Source organism: Procambarus clarkii, chromosome 17 (genome assembly GCF_040958095.1).
Source record: "Procambarus clarkii isolate CNS0578487 chromosome 17, FALCON_Pclarkii_2.0, whole genome shotgun sequence".
NCBI lineage: Eukaryota > Metazoa > Arthropoda > Malacostraca > Decapoda > Cambaridae > Procambarus > Procambarus clarkii.
This window is the reverse complement of record NC_091166.1, coordinates 48,136,547-48,163,430: the sequence shown is the minus strand read 5'-3', so window position 1 is coordinate 48,163,430 and position 26,884 is coordinate 48,136,547. Positions and strand designations below refer to the sequence as shown.

Sequence of the window (26,884 nt, the reverse complement as noted above, 5' to 3'; positions counted from 1 at the left end):
CTAGTGAAATATTTACAAAAATAAAACAATACAAAATTCACTCAGGAAATAGATCTGAATACCTAAATTTGAGATCTAAAAATACTTTCAATCATACAAGTACAAAAATATCACAAACGGTAGAAGGAACCTCTAGAGAAATGTGTCAATTGCCGTCAAACCTTTTGAGTCCATTTTTGCTTAAGATGCTCTTTCCCTTTTTAGTAAACAAATAATCTTTGCAATTTTCTACACTACTTACTAATCAACTTTGTACATTGAGTGTGGTCATATTAAAAATGGAATGTCATGTACAGACGTGATGATACAAAACTTTGGAAAATCATAACTATGTTGTACGCGCATCACAAGTGAACACTTGCCAGTGTTCTCACTACTGCACTTGTTTAGTGTCCACCCATTTAACAAGAAAGGCTTCAGCAAAATCCATTGAAATGTGTCCATTTTGGCACTGCAGTATATTGTTCATCATTTCAAATGGTACTGCAAAATGGATTGCCAACAGCTGAATTAAATTCACTTTCAGTAAAGCCACACAAGTTATTGGGCACGAGCGTGTGTTTCTGAAGCACATCACAGTCCAGCACGACCAACAAAACAACACTGTATGCTCTGCCACCTCTGAACATACATAAAGCCCTTGCTGTTCAAAAGGCCTTCAGAGCAGCAAATGTCTGTGATAAAAGGCTGAGGAAGATGTGGCCGAGTATGGGAAGACAAGGGCATAGCCCTACAGGTGCTGTTGCTGCTGTTGCTGATGTTGCTGCTGCTGCTGCTGTTGTTGCTGTTGCTGAGTAGGCGCATGAAGAGGCTGAGATGGTTCAAACTGTAGAGGTACTAGTGGGTTTGCAGGCGGTGATGTGTGATGATGGGTGTGGGCGGAAGTTGGAGCCTCTTGAAGAGAAGCTGGTGGTAAGCGGTGTGCAGGTGGTCTCATAATATCATCAGCCTGGGGGCAGTGTTGTCGTGGTCCTGGCTCAGGTGTATACGTAAAGGTAAGATTGGTAGCATAGATAATACCATCGTGACGAACTAAAGAAACAGGAACCTGAAAGAAAAATTTAGATGGTTCAATTATAATTAGTAACCAGAAAATATAAAAATATAATATATTGGGTGGATATGATGGTGGAAGAGGTTTTTGTTTTGTGATCAGATGTTTGCAATGAGGCAGATATTGACGACGTATGTAGAAAAGCTTTTTAAGGTGCGAATAAATTTATGGATCTGGAGAAAATATTTGATGAAGTGAACAGAGAAAGATTGTGGAAGGTTTTGAGTTTGAATGGAATTAGAATAATGTTCTTAAATATAGTGAATGGCTTTAATGAAAGAAGCAGAGCATGACTGAAGATAAATGCAACTATTGTAAATGTAAATTAATAATAGTAGAGAGAAGGAAGTCAGAGTGAAATCTGAGTGGTTAAAAGTGCTAAAATCTACCTATAAACTTAATTGCATGTTATGTCATTGACAAGAGGATTTTGATTAATGTGAAGCTGAGAGCAGGTTAAGTTAGAGAATGGCCAATGGTTAGTGCATTGAGTTGCACCAAGATACGATGGGATGCAGCTGGAGAAACGGTTAAAACTCAAGAAATGGTTATTCCAGGCCTAATGTATGGATATACAAGTGAGACATAAGAATAACAAATTATGATGCCTAATATCTTATAACAATGAAAGGCATGATTTTCAATTTGATTTCCATTAATATTCATGCCATAACAATGCAGTAATTAATCATTTAAATATATACACATTAATACTGAAAGGAAAAGCCATATTAAGATAAAAATGCAAATGCACCTCACCTGCGTTGGCTGACGAACCCATTGCCATCCCCTACGAAAGGCAGATATATCAGGAACAACACACAGCATAGATTCTTGGCAACGATACATTGTTTCTGCTTCGACATCACCAAACCATACACGTAAGTTCGGACTGAAGTTTTCCCCAGTCAGCTCTAACATGGCAACATCACCACCACCATTTAACTGTGGAGAAAATATAATAAATATCTACCTTTCCATCTATTTTTGTATATCTAATTCCAATATATCCTCCCCTGACATTTCAATTGGCCTTCATGTACTGTACAATGAAAACCTGAAAAATATTCTGAAATGCAAAAGAAACAGACAGAATGGCATAAGGCAATTTTTTTTATTCATTGTAAGAAGATTGTGAAGATGAAGGGAAGTGCTTGAAAGCTGGCTGCCGTGTGAGCAATGCCAAGGAAGAGTTACAAGAGTAGTGTTATGAACCATTATAGTATTATTAAGTAAGATAATTATGAGGAAGAAGAGCTAAGCCAGTATTGATATATATCACATGAAAGGGATCTGAGGATAAGGAGCTGTGATAGGATGGAGAGAACGAGAGGTCCCTACCACTAAAACCATCTGGAATTGCAACCTGTCTTTAAGCTAGACTTGTCCAACCAGCGGTTGGCCCCAATGATGCATTTATAAATTACAACATACCTACAGTATGTTAACAAAAAATTATTTTATCAAATATGTTAGTATTATTATATACTAGAATGTTGAATAGTCCTGACTTTGGTTAGGTTAAGTGGTAAGTTCTGTTTGCAATTTATGGTAATTGCAGTATGTGGATGAAGCCTTTAGAGAGGTGTGATTCAAGCAGAGGACGTAAATGAAACACTGTTCAAGAAAAGCATGTCATCCAGCAGCTCGTCCTCATAAACAAAGGCCAAAATCCATTCCATGCACCCGCCAAACTCCCTGTTCATCAATGAAAACGGTTTACACACGACTCACAATTGATGACGTTTGAACACTTCCGGAAAAACTTTTTTGTTCGTGACTTTTGTTCGAACCACAACGCTGTAAATGCTTCACCCACATACTACAATTACAAATAATCGCCAACAGAACCTAATCTCCTAACTTAACCAATGCCTAAATATGCACAGTATGATAATATATAATAATATCAATTTATATTTGAGAAAATTCCTATTTTGAATGAACAGCATGTTAAAATTGACGAATGTGCCTTTGGGGTCGACCGCTGGATGGAATGGACTTGGTCTGGGGTTGCCCATCCTCATCAACAAAGGTCAAGTGCTCGGTAATCCAACCGCCAAACCCTCTGCTTATGAATGAAAACACAGTTTACACATGATTAAACTGATAACATTTGAACATTTCTCGAACGGTGCTTCATAACAACCTCTGCTCAATTCACATTCTGTAAATGCTCAGCCCATTCTCTAAACAAAGACCCAAAGCCCATTCCATGCACCTGCCAAACCCCCTGTTTATGAATGTTAAAACTGTTTACACACAACTGATGACGTGCAAACACTTCCAAAACAAGTGCTTCGCTGACGACTTTTGTTCAAACTACAATGCTGTAAATGCTTCTCCCACGTACTACAAATAATCGCCAACAGAACCTAAACACCTAACCTAACCAGTGCCTAAATATGCACACTATGCTAATATATAATAATATTAATTTATATTTGAGAAAAGTTCTATTTTGAATGAACAGAATGTTAAAATTGATGAATGCGTCTGTGGGGTCGACCGCTGGATGGAATGGACTTGGTCTGAGGAAGGGTTGAAATGCTTCATCCACGTACTTCAAATGCAAATAATTATCAGCAGAAACTAAACACGTAACCTAACCTCTGCCTAACTATACAAACTATACATAGAACTTTAATATATCATAATATTAATGTGTATATGAGAAACTTATTTTCTATGCATAATACATAAAAATGTATGAATACATCTTGGAAATCAGCAGCTGTTTTAACAAGCCTTGCCTGAGAACAGGTTGCATCATCAGTTGTAAGTCCCGTGTAAATTGTTTTTCACTAATAAACGGGGTTTGGGGGATTTGCCCCCCAAATGTCCCAAAATGCTCAGCCAAAAGGCAGAGCAATTCGGTCTTTGTTGATGAGTACAGGCTGGGGAATTGACCTCAGACCTAGCATGGAACGAGGTCTTCCCTCCACCGATCAGTTCTGGAGGATGGTACCACAAGCTCCATAGAGCTAAGGGACCACACAAAATAAATTCAATGCTGTCAAATTTGTTCAACAAACAGTATACAAAATAATAAGACTTACAGTTTGCATGTGAAATTCTGAATCTTATATGTCGAAGTAAACCATGATGTGCAATAATTAGATGGAAAATGGTTTAGAACGTATAATAATTAACAATAAAACTCTGTCATATATTGTCTCTTACATGAAGGGAGTTGACAATAGGTACTGGAGTGACTGGAGCGCGCACTGGCCCCATCCCTTCATAAAATTGATATTCCGCTTTGTCAGTACTGATGATGGTCCAGGACGCCCCATCGTTAATCATCTCTTTATTTGCTTCCTTTGGACATGGAGTTGCCTGTTTAAGAATAGATAAACCCCATTTTAGGTCTAGAATGAACTCTTAACAAATAATGCACTTTATTAGGCTACTAGAGCCACACTATTTGTACAACAATCTTTCTACTAATATTACATGCAAATTTAATTACAGCCATAATGGATACTGATGACACACAACAAAACCTTAAATATGCTATCTAGCGCTATATATGCTAAAGAACAGATAGTTACCTGAAACTGAATAATGCGCTCTTGACTGAGACAAAGATACATCCGTTCTGTGTCCTTCATGTAGAAAGCACATTTGTGAAGTTGAGAAACAGGGTCGTCAGCGTCGAGGAGCGCCGTCTGCTTGTCAACCTTACGAATGATGAGTCTGGGCAGTGCCATGCCTGTGACAGCACACACCAGCTTCACCGTAGACCCGTAGTGGATGTAGCCGTCACGGACACTGAACTCTTCGCTCTCACTCTCGTTGTCGTCCACTGTCAAAGCAAAAGGTCTTGAGCATATCTGGGACATTACATCTACAGTATGAAATATTCGATATGTTTCTAACTCACTGTATGTGTGTGTGTACTCGCTTCATTTGTGCTTGCGGGGGTTCAGCTTTGGCTCTTTGGTCCCGCCTCTCAACTGTCAATCAACTGGTGTACAGATTCCTGAGCCTACTGGGCTCTATCATATCTACATTTGAAACTGTGTATGGAGTCAGCCTCCATCACATCACTGCCTAATGCATTCCATCCGGGAACTACTCTGACACTCAAAAGGTTCCTTCTAACGTCCCTGTGGTTCATGTGGGTACTCAGTTTCCACCTGTGTCCCCTTGTTCGTGTCCCTCTTGTGTGTGTGTGTGTGTGTGTGTGTGTGTGTGTGTGTGTGTGTGTGTGTGTGTATGTGTGTGTGTGTGTGTGTGTGTGTGTGTGTGTGTGTGTGTGTGTGTGTGTGTGTGTGTGTGTGTGTGTGTATGTGTGTGTGTGTGTGTGTGTGTGTGTGTGTGTGTGTGTGTGCGTGCGTGTGTGTGTGTAGATCTAATAGTGGGTAAATAGTTAAATGAACAACGCTTAAACCCAAGTATTCGCGGGGAGTGGAATCATAAGGTTTGGACCAGATGCTGACACCTTACAACTCTGGCATGATAGTGTACACAACAACAGCACTGGAACGCAATGTATCTAAATTGTTCTGAATTCAAAGCAGCAATTAAACTATCTTAAGGGGTAATGATCTGCAATAGATGTCGACATTGCTAATGATAATTCCTTACAGAAAACAGTAATCTTTGTCCAAGTTTTGGGTGAAGAGCCGTGAACTTTACAGGCAGCCTGCAAGATGAATGAGGTGAGAGCGAGAGATAAAAGTACAGTGTGAATAATACAGGCACACCTGACACCCCACCTGTCCCCTCATGTTAACACTGCCTCTACCACACACCTGACACGCCACCTGTCCCCTCATGTTAACACTGCCTCTACCACACACCTGACACCCCACCTGTCCCCTCATGTTAACACTGCCTCTACCACACACCTGACACCCCACCTGTCCCCTCATATTAACACTGCCTCTACCACACACCTGACACCCCACCTGTCCCCTCATGTTAACACTGCCTCTACCACACACCTGACACCCCACCTGTCCCCTCATATTAACACTGCCTCTACCACACACCTGACACGCCACCTGTCCCCTCATGTTAACACTGCCTCTACCACACACCTGACACCCCACCTGTCCCCTCATATTAACACTGCCTCTACCACACACCTGACACGCCACCTGTCCCCTCATTTTAACACTGCCTCTACCACACACCTGACACCCCACCTGTCCCCTCATATTAACACTGCCTCTACCACACACCTGACACGCCACCTGTCCCCTCATGTTAACACTGCCTCTACCACACACCTGACACGCCACCTGTCCCCTCATGTTAACGCTGCCTCTACCACACACCTGACACGCCATCTGTCCCCTCATGTTAACACTGCCTCTACCACACACCTGACACCCCACCGGGGGGGGGGGCCACCCTGTTACACACACACATTCAACCCGAAATTATGATAGGAGTTATGAAGGCGTAAATGTTTTATCAATAATTAAGACCAATATCACAATTATTAAATTATTACCATTCATTAGGTTATCATTCAATACGGCAATCGTGCGTGTGCGTATTTGTTTGATTATTATTAATCTTACGTTACGTGGTGTAGTGGGAGAGTGAGGTATATTTACAGAGGTGTAGTGTGAGAGGCGGGAGAGAGAGAGGTATACTTACACAGGTGTAGTGTGAGAGGCGGGAGAGAGAGAGGTATACTTACAGAGGTGTAGTGTGAGAGGCGGGAGAGAGAGAGGTATACTTACAGAGGTGTAGTGTGAGAGGCGGGAGAGAGAGAGGTATACTTACAGAGGTGTAGTGTGAGAGGCGGGAGAGAGAGAGGTATACTTACACAGGTGTATGGTGAAGGCGCCCCACTGCGTGGAAGAGGCGTGGAAGTTGCCGTTCTCAACGTGAAGGTACCGCGTAGACACCGTCTGGGACCTGAGCCGGTTGAAGAGGGCCACCTTGGTGCCGGAGGCTATACACACTGTAGACACAGACACCACTGGTTATAGCGTGCACAACCACCCCTACACACTACAGGGCGTCGCGCCAGCTAAACACACTACACTCTATCATGCGTAACCATGACATTTGATCCTTATTATACACAATAATATAATATGCACTTTAGAGACTAAACGTAGTATTGAGTGCTCATCATTACCCAGAGTAATTATTGTGGGCAAAGTGACTGTTCCCGATGAATCTCTTGTTGCAACGCTGAATCTATATTAAGCGTGCTACCTTCTTGCACAAGATTATACACACTGAACCTAACCAAGAATATTTTAAAATATATTTGGTAAAAAGTATATTTTTCTAGAGTTGAACACTTTTGTGTTCGAGAGGCGAATTTCTCCTGGTACCCTCAAAGCGCACTTTATAATATAAACATGTAAAGAAAGTCTCACTTTAGTATAGTGTTATGGAATAGTTCCTGGTATATTACTCCAACAGTAGCAAGTGGCTATGGTGACGCACAGCCACACATGGAGACCCACAAGCCTGGTGTACAACCCCACACCTGTTACTTCAACACGTGACACCCCACACCTGTCACTTCAACACGTGACACCCCCACACCTGTCACTTCAACACGTAACACCCCCACACCTGTCACTTCAACACGTGACACCCCACACCTGTCACTTCAACACGTGACACCCCACACCTGTCACTTCAACACGTGACACCCCCACACCTGTCACTTCAACACGTGACACCCCCACACCTGTCACTTCAACACGTAAATATACGCACCCCTGCAAACCCCCCCTCCCTCCCTTCCCCCACCCCTCCCCTGCACCCGTCCCACAGGCCAGGTGAGTGGGACAGGTGGTAGGGTTCTTGACCATCTCCGGAAGTGTGAGGACTCCTCCATGCAACATTCCCACGACCCTAGTGACACTGTACTCAGACTCTCTCTCTCTCTCTCTCTCTCCCCCTCTCCTTCCCTCCCACCCTCCCTACCACCCTCTCTCTCTTCCTCCCTCCCACCCTCTCTCTCTTCCTCCCTCCCACCCTCTCTCTCCCTCCCTCTCTCTCTCTCTCTCTCTCTCTCTCTCTCTCTCTCTCTCTCTCTCTCTCTCTCTCTCTCTCTCTCTCTCTCTCTCTCTCTCTCTCTCTCCCTGCCCCTCCCCTCTCTCTCTCTCTGTAAATTACACGAGCACGCAATTTTAAATAACAAAGATGAATAGTTGCATTCATGATGAATGTAAACATTGCGGTGGAGGCGTGCACACGGTGACCATGGACTCATCACACGCACACACACACACACACACACACACACACACACACACACACACACACACACACACACACACACACACACACACACACACACACACACACACGGCGACGATGGACTCATCACACACAAACCATGTCATAACAAATGTTTATATAACACACACACACACGGCAGAATAAATATCCACGAAAAAGTTCACAGCAAATGTTCACAACAACTGTTCACACACATTCACAATAGCGAACATTAGAATAAGATGACCAAACCAAACACCAGAAGATGAAGAGACAACGACGTTTCGCTCCGTCCTGAATCATTATTAAGTCGTGTGTGTGTGTGTGTGTGTGTGTGTGTGTGTGTGTGTGTGTGTGTGTGTGTGTGTGTGTGTGTGTGTGTGTGTGTGTGTGTGTGTGTGTGTGTACTCACCTAGTTGTACTCACCTAGTTGTGTTTGCGGGGGTTGAGCTCTGGCTCTTTGGTCCCGCCTCTCAACCGTCAATCAACAGGTGTACAGATTCCTGAGCCTATCGGGCTCTGTCATATCTACACTTGAAACTGTGTATGGAGTCAGCCTCCACCACATCACTGCCTAATGCATTCCATTTGTCAACCACTCTGACACTAAAAAAGTTCTTTCTAATATCTCTGTGGCTCATTTGGGCACTCAGTTTCCACCTGTGTCCCCTTGTGCGTGTTCCCCTTGTGTTAAATAGACTGTCTTTATCTACCCTATCAATCCCCTTCAGAATCTTGAATGTGGTGATCATGTCCCCCCTAACTCTTCTGTCTTCCAGCGAAGTGAGGTTTAATTCCCGTAGTCTCTCCTCGTAGCTCATACCTCTCAGCTCGGGTACTAGTCTGGTGGCAAACCTTTGAACCTTTTCCAGTTTAGTCTTATCCTTGACTAGATATGGACTCCATGCTGGGGCTGCATACTCCAGGATTGGCCTGACATATGTGGTATACAAAGTTCTGAATGATTCTTTACACAAGTTTCTGAATGCCGTTCGTATGTTGGCCAGCCTGGCATATGCCGCTGATGTTATCCGCTTGATATGTGCTGCAGGAGACAGGTCTGGCGTGATATCAACCCCCAAGTCTTTTTCCTTCTCTGACTCCTGAAGAATTTCCTCTCCCAAATGATACCTTGTATCTGGCCTCCTGCTCCCTACACCTATCTTCATTACATTACATTTGGTTGGGTTAAACTCTAACAACCATTTGTTCGACCATTCCTTCAGCTTGTCTAGGTCTTCTTGAAGCCTCAAACAGTCCTCTTCTGTTTTAATCCTTCTCATAATTTTAGCATCGTCCGCAAACATTGAGAGAAATGAATCGATACCCTCCGGGAGATCATTTACATATATCAGAAACAAGATAGGACCGAGTACAGAGCCCTGTGGGACTCCACTGGTGACTTCACGCCAATCGGAGGTCTCACCCCTCACCGTAACTCTCTGCTTCCTATTGCTTAGATACTCCCTTATCCACTGGAGCACCTTACCAGCTACACCTGTGTGTGTGTGTGTGTGTGTGTGTGTTCTCTGATTGTTCAAAATTAACGAGGGAGTTCACGGCTGTTCATCATCCTCCCAGCAAGCATTAGAAATATTGCCGGAACCAAGGTGGATGTCTTCAAGAAGCATTTATAAACGTTTCTGCAAGGAGTGCCGGACCAACCGGGCTGTGGTGGATATGTGGGACCTGCGGGCCGCTCCAAGCAACAGCCTGGTGGACCTGGCCCCCAGGCCGGGTCCCACTCACGACTCTGGGAACCCTCTCCAGGTATGATCCAGGCCCTCAAAATACCTCTAGCGTTGATTTAATCGAGTCATTTACAAAGGGGGGGGATTGCTCACTATCTGCAAATGTGGTACACACACACACACACACACACACACACACACACACACACACACACACACACACACACACACACACACACACATACACACACATACGGGGGGCCTCGTAGCCTGGTGGATAGCGCGCAGGACTCGTAATTCTGTGGCGCGGGTTCGATCCCCGCACGAGGCAGAAACAAATGGGCAAAGTTTCTTTCACCCTAAGTGCCCCTGTTACCTAGCAGTAAATAGGTACCTGGGAGTTAGTCAGCTGTCACGGGCTGCTTCCTGGGGTGTGTGTGTGTGTGTGGTGTGGGGAAAAAAAAAAAAAGTAGTTAGTAGTTAGTTAGTAAACAGTTGATTGACAGTTGATAGGCGGGCCGAAAGAGCAAAGCTCAACCCCCGCAAAAACACAACTAGTAAACACACACACACACACACCGCGGACGTCTACACAGGGACAACCTATGACACACATACCGACACGTGAACGCATCTGACGACACAAAAGCAATTACGTATTTTTGAACAGGTAAAAAATACGATACGCGCGGGTGTGTGTGTGTGCAATGTTCTTGTTGTGTGGTGGTCTTACTGTGTTGTCATGAGCAGGGAGGGTGGAGGGGGAGGGGGAGGGGGGGGAGAGGGAGGGAGGAGAGAGAGAGAGAGAGAGAGGTGAAGGAGTGAGTGCACTGAAGGAGAGCGGATGTGATGCAGGAAGTGCAGTTCCCTCGTTACTATGCCCCAACCCTCCTCCCCTCGCTACCATGCCTCCACCTCCTCCTACATTACCCTGCACACACCCCTCCTCTCGTTACCATGGTGGTGGTGGTGGCGGTAGTGGTTGTGGTGGTGGCGGTGGAAGTGACTGGTAGAGTACGAGTGGCCCGCCACTTCCCCCGCCAGGAAATAAGGTGATCCTCAGACACCGACTCACAACCCCACCTTCAGTTTTCTAACCGCATAATCTGGAAGCATTATTACCCAGCCGCGTGTACTACTGACGTAACCTCGGCTGGTAACGGGCGCGCCAATGTGGCCATTACCGCCGGGGCGCACAGGAGCGGTCCCGGCTGCGGGCCGCGGGAGCCGCACCTGACCCTCTGACAGGTGCATGGGCTGGTAAATGGGCGTAATTTTACTGTTATTACACAGATTGCCGCGTAGGAGGCGCGCCGCGTGCTGTGCCCGGCGCTGCCTGCGCCACTCTCCGCCTCCACAAGAATGCTGCTCGCTGATTTCATTATTTCCAAAAGTTTCGCAGTGTTCTCTAATGAATTTGGTTCTTAGTGCACACGAACTCACGGGAGAAACATTACGCAGCTCGGCTCTCTTCATAAGATCCTGTAGCTCTCTTAGGAGTGAAGAGCCGAGCGAGGCGCCAGGCGACGCCTGCCTCTGCTAGACGTGTGGCTCTATGACCCACGTGGCGCCGGGGAGAAGCGTGGCGCCGGGGAGAAGCGTGGCGCCGGGGGAAGCGTGGCGCCGGGGAGAAGCGTGGCGCCGGGGAGAAGCGTGGCGCCGGGGAGAAGCGTGGCGCCGGGGGAAGCGTGGCGCCGGGGGAAGCGTGGCGCCGGGGGGAAGCGTGGCGCCGGGGAGAAGGGTGGCGCCGGGGAGAAGCGTGGCGCCGGGGAGAAGCGTGGCGCCGGGGAGAAGCGTGGCGCCGGGGAGAAGCGTGGCGCCGGGGGGAAGCGTGGCGCCGGGGAGAAGGGTGGCGCCGGGGAGAAGCGTGGCGCCGGGGAGAAGGGTGGCGCCGGGGAGAAGCGTGGCGCCGGGGAGAAGCGTGGCGCCGGGGAGAAGCGTGGCGCCGGGGAGAAGCGTGGCGCCGGGGGGAAGCGTGGCGCCGGGGAGAAGGGTGGCGCCGGGGGAAGCGTGGCGCCGGGGAGAAGGGTGGCGCCGGGGGAAGCGTGGCGCCGGGGAGAAGCGTGGCGCCGGGGGAAGCGTGGCGCCGGGGAGAAGGGTGGCGCCGGGGGGAAGCGTGGCGCCGGGGAGAAGGGTGGCGCCGGGGGAAGCGTGGCGCCGGGGAGAAGCGTGGCGCCGGGGAGAAGCGTGGCGCCGGGGAGAAGCGCCACCACTATCCCAGTGGCATTGGATAACGTATTGTTATTTGAACAAAATGCATTACAAGAGGAAGAGAGCGTGGGCCGGGCTGCGCGTCTTGGGGACACATGGGATGTGAGGAGCGTGGACGCCAGGAGGGGCCGCTAGGCGCTGCTCCCACCGCCACACTTTCAACGATAAACGCCGAGTTTCATCATCTGGCGTCCGGAAGAGCGACGCGCGCCACCTTGCGTCACACCCATGGCCGTAGTTACTGACCGCGCCGAACTGGACCATTGTCACTGCTAATTATTGCCTTGTGAGGTGAGCTTACACTGCTTGTGGCGAGGTGATGAGTCCCCAGTCCGGGGGCGGCGCCCCGGGGGGCACGCCTCTCACTTCTCTTCCCTTCACCTGAACTTGTATACCGTCGCCGCGTCGTCACCAGGTCAGCCATGGGAATCATCGCGTCAACCCCAGGTCAACCCACGTCTCTCTCGCCCGAGATGCACACACTTGGCCTTAATGAAGTACGAGAGTTTGGCCACAGTGGTGGTGGCGGCCACTGACGGTGGTGGCCACAGTGGTGGTATATTATCCAACAGAAACTTTCCTCTCGCCTCCTTATACTGTGTAACCAGTTTCTTGATATTGAGGAGGTCTGTGGAGGTAGTTGCGAGGTGTGAGGAGGAGGCCCAAGGCCACACTAACACCTGTACTCAGCTCCACCTGGGTCTCGTCCCGGGGCGGCCTCTTGCTCACCTTGGCAAATCTACAATTGATCAACCCAGGAAGGACCTCTACCAACCGCAATCTCTGTTATCCTCAACAGTAACAATACTCCCACCCTTGACACCTGTGACTCCCTCACCTCACTGCTCCCCCCCACCCCCTCCCTCCCCCTCACTCCCCCCCCCCTCCCGTCTCAACACGGCCCCGGCATTGGGAAATTCTATTTTCCCAGAACGACTGAGCAGCGTTCTGAAGTGTAGAGGTGGGCCCTACTGAAGGTCACAATCCCCCTACTGGAGGTCACAATCCCCCTACTGGAGGTCACAATCCCCCTACTGAAGGTCACAATCCCCCTACTGGAGGTCACAATCCCCCTACTGGAGGTCACAATCCCCCTACTGAAGGTCACAATCCCCCTACTGAAGGTCACAATCCCCCTACTGGAGGTCACAATCCCCCTACTGAAGGTCACAATCCCCCTACTGAAGGTCACAATCCCCCTACTGAAGGTCACAATCCCCCTACTGAAGGTCACAATCCCCCTACTGGAGGTCACAATCCCCCTACTGGAGGTCACAGTCCCCCTACTGAAGGTCACAATCCCCCCTACTGGAGGGGAGACACACCACCACACTACAAGTGACCAAAGGCCACGAAACACAAGTACAGAACACTTACAATCAGCGTTCTTGAGACTCTGCTTCTTCTTGGACGGCTTGGATATGACCTTGATCCTGCGGGAGTGGAAGACGCCGATGTCGGCCCCGGAGCCCCAGAAGGTCTTCACCGTCAGCATGAAGTGCTTCCTCTTGTCCGAGTCGCTGATGAAGAGCGTCTTGGCCGCGCAGTAGTGCTAAAACAAACAAACATAATTAACAATCTTATTGTGGGAGAGGCATTACAAGGGCACAGTTACTGGGGGGGGGGGGGAAGAGTCGTTTTAACTGAGGTCCGGTAGTTAACGGCAGTGTAAGACAGTTTTTTGTTCCTGGGTAGTCAGTGTTAATTCTTAATTGTTTATGCCTAAAATGCATAGAAAATGGGTATCATTCGCCTCAAACTTGTCTGTGGCACCAGGACGGTTATATTTTGACAGTTGTCTATTTCTAACTAGAAAACGGGCGAATTTGCGTCTTTTCATTTACAGTCAGAACAAAAAACATGTGAATCAAAATTAGCTTGTATTTGTATTAAAGCTATTCTAACATAAACACAAAAGATTTAGAAGCGAACAGCGTTTTTTTTTCATGATTTACGATCACACTGTAAATCACCTTGACGAACCAGCCCTGAAATGTAAGTGTGCCATCATGTTGTCTCTATACTGTCCTTGGTGGTGGCATTGTATCCCGTGTATCCTGGTGGCGGTGCTCGCCTTGCTCCTCCCAGGACGCTCCCGTCTTCTCCTTCAAGATGATCAAGATGAGCATCAAGGATACGGCCTCTGAGGGACATCCTGCAGCCCAAGCTGCTCCGGCGTCTTCACCGGCGTCTCCGCCACCTCCACATAGTTTTTCCGGCCTTGTAATTGCCAGGAAGCCCCGAACCAGTGCCACAAAGCTGTTCCAAACCACTTTTCTCTTAACAAGTTACCTTCTTGGGGAATTCCTTGCACTCCAGACTCTTCTTTACCTCTGGTCTGATGAAGACAGCGGCTTTGACCTTTGCCTCAGACAGCTAAAGAAAAAAGTCTTGAAGATACTCAAGAGCCGCCGACTCTCGATCTAGGAGAACTGTGACACTTTCAGAAGGCCCAATTTGGTGGGTTTAGTTCATTCCCTACTAAGAATTGGGTCAGCTGTGGCCAGTCCCACCCGAGGTAGTGCATCTTGGCGGACCCTGCTGGACCAGAGGCAAAGATGACAGCAAATACACGCAGAAATCATAATGGATTTGTTCAGAACAGCGAAATTTGGTAAAGCTGTCTTGGAGACCCATCAGGACTGCCTACCCCCTTCCCCCCATTTTGAAGTCGCCGATCTGACTCTCTGAACCTATTTTCATTTTCAAATTACGAATTTTTATACCGAAAATATGCCAATTACTGAAAACGGTAATGGGTCATATTTTGCCCAAACCCCCCTGCAGTTTTCAAAATATCTGAAATGTCGGAAATTTGACTCCTGGGCGTGATTTTTTAGCTGAATTCTAACTCTCTGCACCAATTTTCATTTTCAAATTAAGACTTTTTATACCGAAAATACGCCAATTACTGAAAACGGCGATGGGTCATATTTTGCCCAAACCCCCCTGCAGTTTTCAAAATATCTGAAATGTCGGAAATTTGACTCCTGAGTGTGATTTTTGAGCCGAATTCTGACTCTCTGCACCTATTTTCATTTTCAAATTACGAATTTTTATACCGAAAACATGCCAATTACTGAAAACGGCGATGGGTCATATTTTGCCCAAACCCCCCTGCAGTTTTCAAAATATCTGAAATGTCCGAAATTTGACTCCTGAGCGTGATTTTTGAGCCGAATTCTGACTCTCTGCACCTATTTTCATTTTCAAATTACGACTTTTAATACCGAAAATATGCCAATTACTGAAAACGGCGATGGGTCATATTTTGCCCAAACCCCCCTGCAGTTTTCAAAATATCTGAAATGTCGGAAATTTGACTCCTGAGTGTGATTTTTGAGCCGAATTCTGACAATACCCCGATGACCTTCCAGTGAAGTGTGAGGGGGGGGGGGGGATAGCCTCACACTTCCTCACAGAAATAGCCGTTTTCTATATTCTGGAGGCATAGACAATTAGGAAATAACACTGACTACGTAGGAAATTTTGTGTTTTACACAATTTTTACTTCAAAGTGCATTTGGTTAATGGTAATAAGTACAAGTAGGTGTAAACCGGTAGCTAGTACAGGTGTGTGTGTGTAGCCGGGTGGCTGGTACAGGTGTGTGTGTGTAGCCGGGTTGTTGGTACAGGTGTGTGTGTGTGTGTAGCCTGGTGGCTGGTACAGGTGTGTGTGTAAGAGCAGGCATGGGGGGTGTACCTTGCCATTGAGGTCGAGCTGCTGCATGTCCTGGTCAGAGTTACCGATGCCGATGAAGCAACAGAGCTGGGAGTCGTGCTCGGAGGCCCCGGCCCGCTGCAGCTCGTGCCTCTTGCGCTGCCAGCCGTCGCCGTAGAGGTAGATGCACGGGGGAGGACAGAAGAAGCGCTTCTCGTTGCCGTAGGACTTCTGAGCCACCTTAGCGTGGAGGATCACCAGGGTCTGGTCTCCACGCTCCCTCAGGTACCGCTGCATCGCCTCTCTCGTCAGTCGCTGCTCCTTGGGCCTGCAGCAACATGTTAAAAATGATTAGTGTGGGGGGTCAGTGCTGCTCTTCAGGAGCATAGCGTCATTATACACGAATGTTATGCTCCTATTGTACCTCGACCTTCCAAGTGATTGGGAACCATTCCTTCCCCTCCCTGCCCCATCCCAAATCCTTATCCTGACCCTTTCCCAGTGCTATATAGTCATAATGATTTGGCGCTTCTCCTGATAATTCCTTTCCTTTCCTATTGTACCGCTATATCATAAAATGTTGAAGTGTTTGTGTGTAAGGGTGAAGGGAGAGGGGGGGTGACAGGTCGACCTATCAACACCCCTTCCTCCACCCCCCTCCTCACCACAACACCCTTTCTACCTGCCCCCCTATTACAGTCTCCAATTTCGAACTTCATGCCAATTCCCAACATTATTTCTAAAAGTAGTTAAAAACAAAAAAAGTCCTTGGACATGACACAGTTCTGGGCCACTTGGCCATGTAGAGAGGCGGCCCGCCGCGGCCTTCACGTCGTCAGTGTACACAAAAACGGCACTTGGGCAGCGTTCTTATAGCGAGGCGGTTCTATCACGCAGGCTGATAGCCTTGAGTCAATTTTGATATATAAATATAAATGATTGTGCTTGGAAGGTTTGGGTGTTCCTTGGTTGAGATAACTTCCTGTTGAGTCACACTTGACGCCATGTGGAGACCCATCAACACTTGCTCCTCTACACGCTCCTGTGTACACCTGTCCCTCCCTCCCTCCCACTCACTCGCCACTCTCTCCCATAGCACCCTCCCACTCAACACTCCCTCCCACTATATGGTCAACAATGGCTTACAAAATAACACAGAAACGACTGCAGTGGAAGGAGGCACAATACTGTGTGTTGTGGTGGCGGGTGTGTGTGTGTGCACTGAACACATGGTGCCAGGTGTGTGCACTGAACACATGGTGCCAGGTGTGTGCACTGAACACATGGTGCCAGGTGTGTGCACTGAACACATGACCGAGGCAAGCAGCACACAGTAATGCTCTCTACACCTTTTAAACAGATAAATACTTATCAAATAAACGCTTTAATATAAGGGGGGTCTCTAACCAGGGGTATGGGGCCCAAGTAACGGTGGTATAGGAATTAATGGAGGGTATAGGAAGTAATGGGGGGTATAGGAAGCAAGTAATGCGGGAATGGGAACCAAATAATAAGGGTATGGAAACCAAATTATGGGGGGATGGGACTCGAGCTCTGAACAACTATAAAAAAAACGTTATTGCTAGAACAGAATCAAGGTCGTTATCAATAAGGCTCGAGACAGCTCCACATTGTGCAGATGTATATACAAATTTTGCAATGGCATTCGACAAGTGTAACCAGGGAGTGATAGCCCATAAAATGAGATCAATAAGAATGACAGGCAAAGTGGGGCGTTGGATTTTCAACTTTCTGTCAAACAGAATGCAGGGAGTGACGGTCAATCAAATAAGATGAAGCCCAAGTGCAGTGTAAAGCTCTGTGCCGCAGGGCACAGTCCTTGCACCGCTACTTTTTATCATTCCTATCTCGGATAGAGACAAAAATACTAGTCACAGCTTCGTGTCATCCTTAGCAGAAGATAAAAAAATCAGCAGGAAAAGTGCCACTGTAAAAGACACTGAAAAACTACAGGCAGATATTAATAAAGTCTTCGATTGGGCAACTGAAAATAACACGATGTTTAACGGTGACAAGTTCCAGGTACTGAGGTATGGTGGAAACGAGGAACTTACACGACACACAGGGGTTTATGCCTAATTGACGGTATCCTGCTTCACCGTCAATTGTAGGGAATTACTCAGTGAGTAGAAGGTAGGAGCCGGTTGGCCGAGCAGACAGCACGCTGGATTTGTGATCATGTGGTCCTGGGTTCGATCCCGGGCGCCGGCGAGAAACAATGGGCAGAGTTTCTTTCATCCTATGCCCCTGTTACCTAGCAGTAAAATAGGTACCTGGGTGTTAGTCAGCTGTCACGGACTGCTTCCTGGGGGTGGAGGCCTGGTCGAGGACCGGGACACTAAAGCCCCGAAAACATCTCAAGATAACCTCAAGATAGCAGATGGTGGCGGCGTAAGGCAGAGCTTGCAGTGTAGCATAGATGGGTACGGTGTCCTCGGGTCGTAATATCTAAACGATCGAACGGTTTAGATCTTGAGGAGTTGAACTGAAGGTTACACAACAGAACTCTGGTGTGTAAGATTACTTAATAACGACCAGCATGTAACCAGTAAGTGAGGTTTAAGACTGGTCCCAGTTACAACAGTACCGGCACGTATTCCACAGTCCAATTGTGCTCTGTAACCCGAAAAAGATTACGAACTTCTGTCTTACATTATACCACCAAAAGCTTTAGATTATTCTGATCCTGTCGCTGTTTAATTTCTTTGGTGATCCTTCGCTGTACATCAGCACTACTGGGCCTCCCAGAGCTGTACGTGGCTTAGTAGGCCTGCACACCAAGTGGCTTAGTAGTATCATACTGGTATCATAACACCTGTGGTGGGCAGGATATGATGCAGCAATTTCCAGAGTTTATCTGCAATGGTTCATGATTGTACCAGTTTGTCAAGGATAGTCTCCAACACTCCCCCACTCCACCCCTCCCTCCGTCTCTCCCTCCCTCCATCACGCCCCCCCCCAACATTCCACCAGACCATCATCTTTCCCCCCCACCCCCCTCCACCACTGTAACAAGCTCTTCACAGCCATTGTAACAGCCTTCATCACCGCCTAAGACAATGCAATCATACTGGTTCTAGAACAGAAAGGACTCTGTTGTGCCTGCAATGACTGAGGGAGTTCTATGTTTCTATATTAGACAAGAAACGGGAAAGAGGAGACATGATCTCGACATATAAATTCATCAGGTATACAAATAACTAATAAGAGAATGTTCATCAGGGTGAGTGCGAGGAGAGGCTGCAGAAGGAAGCGAGAAATGCCTGGAGTATACCTGGAGTATACCTGGAGTATACCTGGAGTATACCTGGAGTATACCTGGAGAGGGTTTCGGGGAGTTCTTCTATTCCCTGAGCCAGGCTTGATTTGTGAGAGCTTGGTCCAACAGGCTGTTACATGTAGCGGCCCGCAGGCCCACAACAGCCTTGTTGGTCCGGCATTTCTTGCAAGAAGTTGTCCAAGTGCCTCTTGAATACTTGCACATAGGCGGGTGGCGCCTATGTGCCAGGGGCCAGATTCAGGAAGCAGTTGCGCAAGCACTTACGAACGTATACATCTTTCCTCAATCTCTGACGGCTTTGGTTACATTTATTAAACAGTTTACAAGCATGAAAACTTCCCAATCCACTTTTGTTATTGTTATAAACGGCCTCCTGGTGCTTCGGAGCTCATTAACTGTTTAATAATTGCAAACAACGCCGCCAAAGGTTGAGAAAAGATGTATAGGTTCGTAAGTGCTGGCGTAAGTATTTCGTGAATCTGGCCCCAGGTTCTTGAGACACACACACACAGGTGTGCACAAAGGAGAGCGTCTCGCAGCGAAGAGATTGAAATGGAAAAGAACGCCGCGAAACCCGTTCTCAGAATAGAACGTCGCATTTTGGCGTATAAAAGTGGCTCGCGAAACTGGCCATATTGTCCGGTATACTGTCGGTAGGTCCCCTGGTAGGTTAGGATAAGGCCACTTTAGCACGACGGTTTCTTGACGATGGGAAAGTTTAGGAGGACGGGTTTCGGGAGGACGGGACACAGTATCATGACAGGTCATGATACTGTGTCCCAGTACTGTGTCCCATGTGATCCCCGCCCCAGTACTGTGTCCCATGTGATCCCCCGCCCCAGTACTGTGTCCCATGTGATCCCCCCGCCCCAGTACTGTGTCCCATGTGATCCCCCGCCCCAGTACTGTGTCCCATGTGATCCCCCCGCCCCAGTACTGTGTCGTATGTGATCCCCCGCCCCAGTACTGTGTCCCATGTGATCCCCCGCCCCAGTACTGTGTCCCATGTGATCCCCCGCCCCAGTACTGTGTCGTATGTGATCCCCCGCCCCAGTACTGTGTCCCATGTAATCCCCCGCCCCAGTACTGTGTCCCATGTGATCCCCCCGCCCCAGTACTGTGTCGTATGTGATCCCCCGCCCCAGTACTGTGTCCCATGTGATCCCCCGCCCCAGTACTGTGTCCCATGTGATCCCCCCGCCCCAGTACTGTGTCCCATGTGATCCCCGCCCCAGTACTGTGTCCCATGTGATCCCCCGCCCCAGTACTGTGTCGTATGTGATCCCCCGCCCCAGTACTGTGTCGTATGTGATCCCCCGCCCCAGTACTGTGTCGTATGTGATCCCCCCGCCCCAGTACTGTGTCGTATGTGATCCCCCGCCCCAGTACTGTGTCCCATGTGATCCCCCGCCCCAGTACTGTGTCCCATGTGATCCCCCGCCCCAGTACTGTGTCCCATGTGATCCCCCCGCCCCAGTACTGTGTCCCATGTGATCCCCCGCCCCAGTACTGTGTCCCATGTGATCCCCCGCCCCAGTACTGTGTCCCATGTGATCCCCCCGCCCCAGTACTGTGTCCCATGTGATCCCCCCGCCCCAGTACTGTGTCGTATGTGATCCCCCGCCCCAATACTGTGTCCCATGTGATCCCCCGCCCCAGTACTGTGTCCCATGTGATCCCCCCGCCCCAGTACTGTGTCCCATGTGATCCCCCGCCCCAGTACTGTGTCCCATGTGATCCCCCGCCCCAGTACTGTGTCGTATGTGATCCCCCGCCCCAGTACTGTGTCGTATGTGATCCCCCCGCCCCAGTACTGTGTCGTATGTGATCCCCCGCCCCAGTACTGTGTCCCATGTGATCCCCCGCCCCAGTACTGTGTCCCATGTGATCCCCCGCCCCAGTACTGTGTCCCATGTGATCCCCCCGCCCCAGTACTGTGTCCCATGTGATCCCCCGCCCCAGTACTGTGTCCCATGTGATCCCCCCGCCCCAGTACTGTGTCCCATGTGATCCCCCCGCCCCAGTACTGTGTCCCATGTGATCCCCCGCCCCAGTACTGTGTCCCATGTGATCCCCCGCCCCAGTACTGTGTCCCATGTGATCCCCCTGCCCCAGTACTGTGTCCCATGTGATCCCCCCGCCCCAGTACTGTGTCCCATGTGATCCCCCGCCCCAGTACTGTGTCCCATGTGATCCCCCTGCCCCAGTACTGTGTCCCATGTGATCCCCCGCCCCAGTACTGTGTCCCACGTGATCCCCCGCCCCAGTACTGTGTCCCATGTGATCCCCCGCCCCAGTACTGTGTCCCATGTGATCCCCCTGCCCCAGTACTGTGTCCCATGTGATCCCCCGCCCCAGTACTGTGTCCCATGTGATCCCCCGCCCCAGTACTGTGTCCCATGTGATCCCCCGCCCCAGTACTGTGTCCCATGTGATACCCCGCCCCAGTACTGTGTCCCATGTGATCCCCCCGCCCCAGTACTGTGTCCCATGTGATCCCCGCCCCAGTACTGTGTCCCATGTGATCCCCCCGCCCCAGTACTGTGTCCCATGTGATCTCCCCGCCCCAGTACTGTGTCCCATGTGATCCCCCCGCCCCAGTACTGTGTCCCATGTGATCCCCCGCCCAAGTACTGTGTCCCATGTGATCCCCGCCCCAGTACTGTGTCCCATGTGATCCCCCGCCCCAGTACTGTGTCCCATGTGATCCCCCGCCCCAGTACTGTGTCCCATGTGATCCCCGCCCCAGTACTGTGTCCCATGTGATCCCCCGCCCCAGTACTGTGTCCCATGTAATATCCCGCCCCAGTACTGTGTCACAGTACAACAGAACTCTCACTACTCCCACCAGCACTATAACAAGCGTTACCGTGTATACTCCCAGTATAGTGCGACATACTATCTATCACTAGCCCTACAAACATCTGGTATACTTACGCGAACCTGTCATAGACGGGCGGTGAGGGCGTGGGTAGTGGCGAGGGCGGCGTGTGGAGGGTGGGCATGACGGGCATGAGGGCGTGGTGGGCGTGGTGGGCGTGGTGGGCGTGGTGGTGGTGGTGGGCCGGGTGGTGGTGGTGCCCACCCTCGCCATTGACCTTGTCTGGAGGTGTCAGAGAGCCGGCCAGCATCGTCGCTCCAGGATCTGCCACGATACACAAACACACTTAATACAACAAATACATACATATACATCTGGCTGTATAATCATACAGTATCAAATATTAGTCAATATCATAATATTAATAACAGAAGGAGGATAATGTTGATCAGTAGTGCACAATGTGTTTAGTATTATTGAGAGCAACTTATGAGAGCAACATTTTCACCCCCGAGAATATTGTGTTGCAGAGGTGCAAGTGCTTTGGTAAATGAGGGAGAGGAAGCAGCTGGCAACACCGGTGATGGTTAGAGAGGAAACTTAAAGTGGAGTGTTGCGAGAGGCCGTGGGTGTTGTGCGAGGCAGCGTGCAACACCCACAACACTGCCTCTGGTGCAACACAGAAGACGAGTCAAGCAGGCAAGGACAAGCCACACACACACACACACACATACACCCGCCACCACATTAGTCAGGCCATACAACCACACACAGTGCCAGGGGGAGGTGCCACCACAGTGCCAGGGGTAGGTGCCACCACAGTGCCAGGGGTAGGTGTCACCACAGTGCCAGGGATAGGTGCCACCACACAGTGCCAGGGGAGTAGCAGTGACCACACAAGAGCCCCACACCCCCCAACACCCCACACTTGAGAGGCCGGGAAGAGTGTAGTTAGCATACATGTGTTAGAGAGAAGGGGTGAGGGGGCGTGTACGTGGTGCAGACCAGTGCCACAGGGTGGGGGAGTGTGGTGCCACAGGGCGGGGGAGAGTGGTGCCACAGGGTGGGGGAGAGTGGTGCCACAGGGTGGAGGAGTGTGGTGCCACAGGGTGGGGGAGAGTGGTGCCACAGGGTGGGGGAGAGTGGTGCCACAAGGTGGGGAGAGTGGTGCCACAGGGTGGAGGAGTGTGGCGCCACAGGGTGGGGGAGAGTGGTGCCACAGGGTGGGGGAGAGTGGTGCCACAGGGTGGGGGAGTGGTGCCACAGGGTGGGGGAGTGGTGCCACAGGGTGGGGGAGAGTGGTGTCACAGGGTGGGGGAGAGTGGTGCCACAGGGTGGGGGAGAGTGGTGCCACAAGGTGGGGAGAGTGGTGCCACAGGGTGGAGGAGTGTGGTGCCACAGGGTGGGGGAGAGTGGTGCCACAGGGTGGGGGAGAGTGGTGCCACAGGGTGGGGGAGAGTGGTGCCACAGGGTGGGGGAGAGTGGTGCCACAGGGTGGGGGAGAGTGGTGCCACAGGGTGGGGGAGAGTGGTGCCAAAGGGTGGGGAAGAGTGGTGGGGGGCGGGCTTACACACCCTTAAGTGATGCTCTGACTACAGGACAGTTGAAAATAAAGTTGTTAGTGACCTGGGCGAGGGGGGGGAGGTGCGCCGTGGCGTGTGAGGGAGGGGGGGGCAAGGAAGAGTGAGGGAGGGATGGCAGAGCGAGTGAGGGAGAGGGCGGCAGAGGCAAGGAAGCGAGAGTATGAGGTGCAGGAGAGGCCACATGACTACAGAGATAACAACAGCTGCATCAGCTTACATCTGTGAAATCCGTAAGGCTTGACATCTGCTGATGGCCAGGCTGGGGGAGAAGAGACGAGAGGTGTCAGTCAGTCTACTGCAGGAGCGCCGGCCCCCCCCCCTCCAGGGGCTCCACACACCCCCCTCCTCCAGGGGCTCCACACACACCCCCTCCCCTCCAGGGGCTCCACACCCCGTCCCCTCCAGGGGTTCCACACCACCCCCCCTTCCACATGTACCTCCCACCGCTAACAGCTACCTCACACCTCACCAGGTACAGCTATGAGATACCCTCACTACTCTAGCATTATTTGGGCTCTGGCTGGCACTACACACTTCAATGAAACATGAGGAGTTCCTCACGTCACTCCTCACAACACACCATAACAATACACCCTCACCTCACACCCTCGTACCTCACCAGACACAACACACCACTCACGCCCTCACACACACACACACACTCCTCACAACACTCATTATTAAACAGAATTATTATGTCTTAAAACAAAAGTTACCGTGAACACACACACAATAAATGAGCATAAAATGATAATGTAATGATTTGAACGTGATTGATAATATCCATTATAGCACATGGTTGGTGGTGAGGCGCCGCTGGCAACAGTGGTGAGGCGCCGCTGGCAACAGTGGTGAGGCGCCGCTGGCAACAGTGGTGAGGCGCAGCTGGCAACAGTGGTGAGGCGCCGCTGACAACAGTGGTGAGGCGCCGCTGGCAACAGTTATGAGGCGCCGCTGGCAACAGTGGTGAGGCGCCGCTGACAACAGTGGTGAGGCGCCGCTGGCAACAGTGGTGAGGCGCCGCTGGCAACAGTGGTGAGGCGCCGCTGACAACAGTGGTGAGGCGCAGCTGGCAACAGTGGTGAGGCGCCGCTGACAACAGTGGTGAGGCGCAGCTGGCAACAGTGGTGAGGCGCCGCTGACAACAGTGGTGAGGCGCCGCTGGCAACAGTGGTGAGGCGGAGCTGGCAACAGTGGTGAGGCGCCGCTGACAACAGTGGTGAGGCACCGCTGGCAACAGTGGTGAGGCGCCGCTGACAACAGTGGTGAGGCACCGCTGGCAACAGTTGTGAGGCGCCGCTGACAACAGTGGTGAGGCGCCGCTGGCAACAGTGGTGAGGCGCCGCTGGCAACAGTGGTGAGGCACAGCTGGCAACAGTGGTGAGGCGCCGCTGACAACAGTGGTGAGGCGCCGCTGGCAACAGTTATGAGGCGCCGCTGGCAACAGTGGTGAGGCGCCGCTGACAACAGTGGTGAGGCGCAGCTGGCAACAGTGGTGAGGCGCCGCTGACAACAGTGGTGAGGCGCAGCTGGCAACAGTGGTGAGGCGCCGCTGACAACAGTGGTGAGGCGCCGCTGGCAACAGTGGTGAGGCGGAGCTGGCAACAGTGGTGAGGCGCCGCTGACAACAGTGGTGAGGCACCGCTGGCAACAGTGGTGAGGCGCCGCTGACAACAGTGGTGAGGCACCGCTGGCAACAGTTGTGAGGCGCCGCTGACAACAGTGGTGAGGCGCCGCTGACAACAGTGGTGAGGCGCCGCTGGCAACAGTGGTGAGGCGCCGCTAACAACAGTGGTGAGGCGCAGCTGGCAACAGTGGTGAGGCGCCGCTGACAACAGTGGTGAGGCGCCGCTGGCAACAGTGGTGAGGCGCCGCTGACAACAGTGGTGAGGCGCCGCTGGCAACAGTGGTGAGGCACCGCTGACAACAGTGGTGAGGCGCCGCTGGCAACAGTTGTGAGGCGCCGCTGACAACAGTGGTGAGGCGCCGCTGACAACAGTGGTGAGGCGCCGCTGACAACAGTGATGAGGCGCCGCTGGCAACAGTGGTGAGGCGCCGCTGGCAACAGTGGTGAGGCGCCGCTGGCAACAGTGGTGAGGCATCGCTGGCAACAGTGGTGAGGCGCCGCTGACAACAGTGGTGAGGCGCAGCTGGCAACAGTGGTGAGGCGCCGCTGACAACAGTGGTGAGGCATCGCTGGCAACAGTGGTGAGGCGCCGCTGACAACAGTGGTGAGGCGCAGCTGGCAACAGTGGTGAGGCGCCGCTGACAACAGTGGTGAGGCGCCGCTGGCAACAGTGGTGAGGCGCAGCTGGCAACAGTGGTGAGGCGCCGCTGACAACAGTGGTGAGGCACCGCTGGCAACAGTGGTGAGGCGCCGCTGACAACAGTGGTGAGGCGCCGCTGGCAACAGTGGTGAGGCGCCGCTGACAATAGTGGTGAGGCGCCGCTGACAACAGTGGTGAGGCGCCGCTGGCAACAGTGGTGAGGCGCCGCTGACAACAGTGGTGAGGCGCAGCTGGCAACAGTGGTGAGGCGCCGCTGACAACAGTGGTGAGGCGCAGCTGGCAACAGTGGTGAGGCGCCGCTGACAACAGTGGTGAGGCGCCGCTGGCAACAGTGGTGAGGCGCCGCTGACAACAGTGGTGAGGCGCCGCTGGCAACAGTGGTGAGGCACCGCTGGCAACAGTGGTGAGGCGCCGCTGACAACAGTGGTGAGGCGCCGCTGACAACAGTGGTGAGGCGCCGCTGACAACAGTGGTGAGGCGCCGCTGACAACAGTGGTGAGGCGCCGCTGACAACAGTGGTGAGGCGCCGCTGACAACAGTGGTGAGGCGCCGCTGACAACAGTGGTGAGGCGCGGCTGGCAACAGTGGTGAGGCACCGCTGGCAACAGTGGTGAGGCGCCGCTGACAACAGTGGTGAGGCGCCGCTGACAACAGTGGTGAGGCACCGCTGGCAACAGTTGTGAGGCGCCGCTGACAACAGTGGTGAGGCGCCGCTGGCAACAGTGGTGAGGCGCCGCTGACAAAAGTGGTGAGGCGCCGCTGACAACAGTGGTGAGGCACCGCTGGCAACAGTGGTGAGGCGCCGCTGACAACAGTGGTGAGGCACCGCTGGCAACAGTTGTGAGGCGCCGCTGGCAACAGTTGTGAGGCGCCGCTGACAACAGTGGTGAGGCGCCGCTGACAACAGTGGTGAGGCGCCGCTGGCAACAGTGGTGAGGCGCCGCTGGCAACAGTTGTGAGGCGCCGCTGACAACAGTTGTGAGGCGCCGCTGACAACAGTTGTGAGGCGCCGCTGACAACAGTGGTGAGGCACCGCTGGCAACAGTTGTGAGGCGCCGCTGGCAA

General features: G+C 51.1%; 1 protein-coding gene across 2 annotated transcripts in view; it reads right to left on the bottom strand.

Annotated features, from left to right (window-relative positions):
- Positions 1-582: 582 nt before the first annotated feature.
- Positions 583-26,884, bottom strand: part of Su(H) (recombining binding protein suppressor of hairless) — a 49,117-nt gene continuing 22,815 nt past the window's right edge. Inside the window, exons 2-10 of one of the 2 annotated variants that reach the window (XM_045734826.2) lie at positions 23,749-23,790; positions 22,065-22,272; positions 15,869-16,154; positions 13,543-13,717; positions 6,843-6,980; positions 4,609-4,862; positions 4,238-4,393; positions 1,814-1,999; positions 583-1,048 (exon numbers count right to left, since the gene is read on the bottom strand). In XM_045734826.2, the coding sequence (XP_045590782.2) occupies positions 731-1,048; positions 1,814-1,999; positions 4,238-4,393; positions 4,609-4,862; positions 6,843-6,980; positions 13,543-13,717; positions 15,869-16,154; positions 22,065-22,272; positions 23,749-23,790 (1,763 nt within the window). In that variant the 3' untranslated portion in view covers positions 583-730. The remainder of the gene's footprint in view (positions 1,049-1,813; positions 2,000-4,237; positions 4,394-4,608; positions 4,863-6,842; positions 6,981-13,542; positions 13,718-15,868; positions 16,155-22,064; positions 22,273-23,748; positions 23,791-26,884) is intronic. The other variant, XM_045734827.2, reaches the window with a different exon arrangement.